We start from the raw sequence: 4,777 nt of genomic DNA, 5'->3' as shown, positions 1-4,777 counted from the left end.
CTCTAACTGACATCGCCCCAAGGAAAAAGTTATTACCAGCTGTAATGGTCGCTGCCCCTCCTCCTTGTCATCTTCATGTTCTTGTGACAAATACGGCATTTGATTTTTTTAATCAGGAGTTTTTTTTTCTGAAGGAATTTAATTAGCTTCAAAGTTTTCCCGGATGAACTACCTTCAAAAATAAGCTTTCTCATTTTGTTTTGCAGTGTCATTGTGGCAGCAAAGTCACTTCTTTTTTTCTCCACTTCCTTTGCTTTTCGCGGGCCGCTTCTTTTAGCGCTTCTCTACATCCGGGGCTCTTTTCTTCGTGCGCTGCTGACAAGCTTTTATTTTGAAGGCAGACCATGAAACCGACACTTCCTGTTTGGGTCTTTCCGATTAAGCCATTATTCATCTAGCGCATATAATGGAAGGAGTGGCCACAACGTCTACGCCCCAGAGAAGAGTACAAACTCGCGCTGGGCATCGAAAAAATAATGGTGACAAGCGGGGCTGCTGTGATTTGGAGAATGACTCTTCTGGTAAGTCAACTGCTGCTAACTAGTTTTTTTTTGTTGGGCGCTCCACTACGGAGCCCGTCTGGTGACATGGACAGAAGACGATGTTAAGTAGTAGCCACGCGTGGCTAATGCGCGCCTACTACTTAACTTCTTAAAAAAAAAAGACATGTCACCAGACGGGCTCGGTACTCTTCTGTGTTTTAGTGAGGGTAAAGTCAATTAGACTTGCATAAGCAACCTATTCCCTAAACTTTTTTTTTGTTACAAACACCTATGGCTAAAAGGGGCACTTACTTAAATTAAACTGTTTTTTTTTTAAATACTTTAGTTTATGCAACTGGTAACTTACTAACTTACTTTGTCTTCTGATATGCCAATAAACAGGCACACTTGTCTGATTATGTTTTGTTTTTTTGTTAACAAAGAATACCACATGAAAAATAGAATCGGTCTCCGCCAGTCACGTGACTTTTGTTGCTAAGACGCGATTTTAGGTGGAAAAGGCGTAATGTAAATAACCGCAGCATAGCTAAACGAAGGACTAAAGGCCCGTTTCTATAGCAGCCTATCCAAGATAAGTCACTACAGGTAACATAAGCCTGAAAACAGGGGCGGATTTAAGAAAATTGGTCTCCGCCAGTCACGTGACATTTGTTGCTAAGACGCCATTTCAGGTGGAAAAGGCGTAGTGTACCGCGCCCGAGGTAAAGAATTGACGTCACTTGGCGGAGACAAGTGGGTTATCAATATTTTAATGGTACAGGCCTTTGATTCCTCTTTCACTTTATGCAATTTCTTTGATGTGGTTTTTATCTGTGTATTAAACTGTCCCTGTATACCCCCCCCCCCCGGGAAGCATTATCCATGATTAGTATTAAGTTTGAATTTGTGTTTCTGTCAGGTGCTCCCCAAATGGCCCCCACTGCCAAACTCCAGAAGCACACACATGAGCTGGAGCTCGCTAAAATGAAAATAGCTTGTCAGGAGGAAATGATCAAACAGCTAACCAAGGAGAGAGACTTTCTAAAAGACCATCTTGCTCGGAGTAAGTCAGTGGTGTTCACCATTATTTTGAGTATTATATAATTTCTTTTGTTACACTAATCATGGTGTTTTGTTTTTCTTAACTAAATATAATTTGCACTTGTTTTTACACACGTTAACCTGAATCAAGCCCTTGATTATGGAGGACTATGATATAATTAAAAACAAATGTATACAAAAACAATAAATGCACAAAATACAATAAAGTACAAATTAAATTATGTAATGAGACATGTATGTAAATATCCTTTACAATTAGAATATTTATTATTTTTAATAACCACCTCCTTTGATTGTTTCTCATTAAAACTGTAAACTTAATTTGTTAATTGCTTAGTTCTCAAAAGCATTCATTTCTCTGTTATATTTAAAAATTAACAGACAAATAAATGCATTTAAAAACTAACTAGTTATTAAATAAATTTGACAATAATGAGAAATAAATAAATGAGGTGATAAGAAATATTTACATTCATGTCTCTTTATATAATTCTTTTATTTTTTAGCTATATTTTTATGCATCTATTTTATGCTGATGTATTTATGGAGCATGCATTTATTTCTGTATTTATTTTTAATGTTGTTATAGTCTTCCATACTTGATGTCCTAAACAACAGAAACACAATCCTATAACAGTTCAGTATCTATTACGCAATCTATTTCAAAACAGTTGTAATTGAACCCATCTCCTATCAATCATGGTCAATATTTCATTGTATTGTCTTCATACAGCATCAAGAAACATGAACAATGATGACCCATCCCCTGAAGCATTTGCATCACATGCTGACTGTTCTGGATCCTCCAACTCGAGCTCAGATTCATTCTCGACCGACCCTTCCTCAGACTCCTCAAGCTCCTCTACTTCTGATGATAGGAAGAAGAGAAAGAAGAAGGGGAAGAAAGGAACAAGGGAGAGACGAAACAAACGGAGTAGTATTGCAAGAGGTAATTTTATTCATGTAAATAAAACTAACATTTAGAAGATAGATACTGGCTATTTTTGGTGTATGATTTAATGTATTCCATTTTAATGAAGATGAGTGAACTTGCAGGTTAAGGTACCAACTTTAGGCTATGCCCACTGAAAGCTTTTGGGTTGTGTAGTAGTCTTATGAATGGATTACGGTTATTGAATGGAAGATTCTTTATAACACAGAGACTAATATCTACCCTTTCTTCTTCACCATCAGCACGTGGGCCAGATGAGGTAATTGCACGTTACCGTAAAGTGTTGAAGGCCTACAAGAGGAAGAAGAGCATCACTGCTGCTTGCAAAATAGTAGGAGTTGATCGCAACACAATTGCCCTGAATGCACAAATTGCAGAGCTTTCCATCGCTGCCCCTGAAAAGTTTGCAGAGTTCAAAGAACAACATACAAGAAAGCACAAGCTTGGTGATTTTGCTGGGAAATGTGTAGATGCCATCCGTGATGATGCAGATATTGACAGCAGAGTTAAAGCACTTAAAAAATCAGGGAAACTGTTGCCTGTTGGAAAGGGGGACTTTTGAATCGTTTTGTGAAATGTAAAATGTTAAAGGTTTAGTGGCATTTAAAAAAAATCTACCTCAGTTTTTTGTTGCACTTCTTAAATGTGGAAACACCTGTTTTAGCTGATTTTTATTTTGCAAAGTTTGACGGGTAAAAGTTAATGTTGCACTTTGCGAAACTTCCATGTTAACTGATGTCTTAAATAATACCTCCCAATATTCAAAGTTAAAAAGTCTCCTGTTAAAAAAATTTAAAAAAAAGCCAGTTGTAGTTTTTTTTTTTTTTTTTTTTTTTATTGTTCTTATATGGGGTACGTTTCTACGAAAATGTGTTTGTGACAGCCACAGAAATAAATAAAACCTTTTTGGGCTTTGCTGTTGAAACATTTGTTGTGTTAAGCAATTTTGTTTTCTTTCCATGCTCTTTGCCTGCAGTTATTGTTTGTTCCAGATGTGAAAGTTGTGAAAATCATAAGCCATTAATAAATGCTCAACAGAAGATTTATTAGACTTAATAAGGCATTGTTCTCACTTTAGATCCGGTAGCTGCAAAAAGCATAGTTAGCTGTTGACAAGTGTATAACTAACTTGTAATAAGGGCATAATAAAGTACATTTTGATAAATCACGACAAAAATATATGTTATTAAAGGCATAACAGTGCTAAATAAAAGATTTATCAGCCTTAATAAGACATTGTTCTTGCTTTAGATCCGGCACCTGCAAAAAGCGCAGTTAAAGGTTAACAAGTGCATAGTTAATTTCTAATAGATGAGCAATAAAGTATATAATAATGTTAATAAATCAAACCAAAAAAGATTACTAACGGGAAGACAAAGACATGGTTGGGTTTGTTGAGTCAATATTGGTGTTTGTAATGTTATTAAAAATTTATAAGATACTGAGGATGATTTATTTTAAATAATATACTTAAGCTTCAACAATGTTTAACAGGTTTCTTATGAGTTATTATAAATGTCTTATAGTCTGCTATTAACAATATTATAATGATGTTATTAATTCATATACCGTCTTATAAGCACATAACAATGTTAATAAGCATCTTGCACACACTTATAAAGATCTTAACAAGTTTCTTATAAGCTATTATTAATATGTTATAGTCTGCTATTAACAACATCATAATGAGTCTATTAATGCATATATAGTCTTATAAACACATAATAATGTTAATAAGCATCTAGTAGGTACTTATTAAGATCTTATTACCTATTAATTAATGCTTATTACAAGGACCTTAATATAAAGCGTTACCTAAGATTCTTCTTGATAAAAATCCCACTCCTAGAACTCTTACATCTTTGTAGGATAAACTGAATTTTTGTAAGTTAGAAAAAAATATGTACTAGTAAGAATTAAGTTATATATATATATATATATATATATATATATATCTTTACACATTTTAGGTGTCTGTTCTGACATTTATCAGCTTGACTGAAAATGTGTTTATGATATCTGAAAAACTATATATGGAAATAATACAAATGCTGACCAGTAATAAATGTTTATTCTAGATGTGGAGAATGTAATTTTGCTTGGAATGGTCATTTAGCCAAAGTTAAAATGTTTTATTCAGATGTTAGGAATACATATTCAGTAAAACTAGTACATATCAAAATGGCTTGTCTGTTGTTACTGTGATGATATTACGGGATTACAGTATTTATTGAATGGTAGTGAAAAGTAGTGTAGTCTGAAAACATTCTAATCTATTGAA

General features: G+C 34.2%; 1 protein-coding gene across 1 annotated transcript; it reads left to right on the top strand.

Annotated features, from left to right (window-relative positions):
• The first annotated feature begins 376 nt into the window (after positions 1-376).
• Positions 377-3,291, top strand: LOC119779553 (coiled-coil domain-containing protein 106-like). Its single transcript, XM_038279231.1, has 4 exons — positions 377-521; positions 1,402-1,545; positions 2,278-2,493; positions 2,739-3,291. The coding sequence occupies exons 1-4, from the start codon at positions 407-409 to the stop codon at positions 3,056-3,058; spliced, it is 795 nt and encodes a 264-aa protein (XP_038135159.1). The 5' UTR covers positions 377-406; the 3' UTR covers positions 3,059-3,291.
• Positions 3,292-4,777: the final 1,486 nt, after the last annotated feature.

The sequence above is a fragment of the Cyprinodon tularosa genome, unplaced genomic scaffold (assembly GCF_016077235.1).
Source record: "Cyprinodon tularosa strain WSP-4 unplaced genomic scaffold, ASM1607723v1 ctg149, whole genome shotgun sequence".
NCBI classification, from domain to species: domain Eukaryota; kingdom Metazoa; phylum Chordata; class Actinopteri; order Cyprinodontiformes; family Cyprinodontidae; genus Cyprinodon; species Cyprinodon tularosa.
The sequence above is the reverse complement of the archived record's forward strand: the minus strand, read 5'-3'. Positions and strand labels throughout refer to the sequence as shown.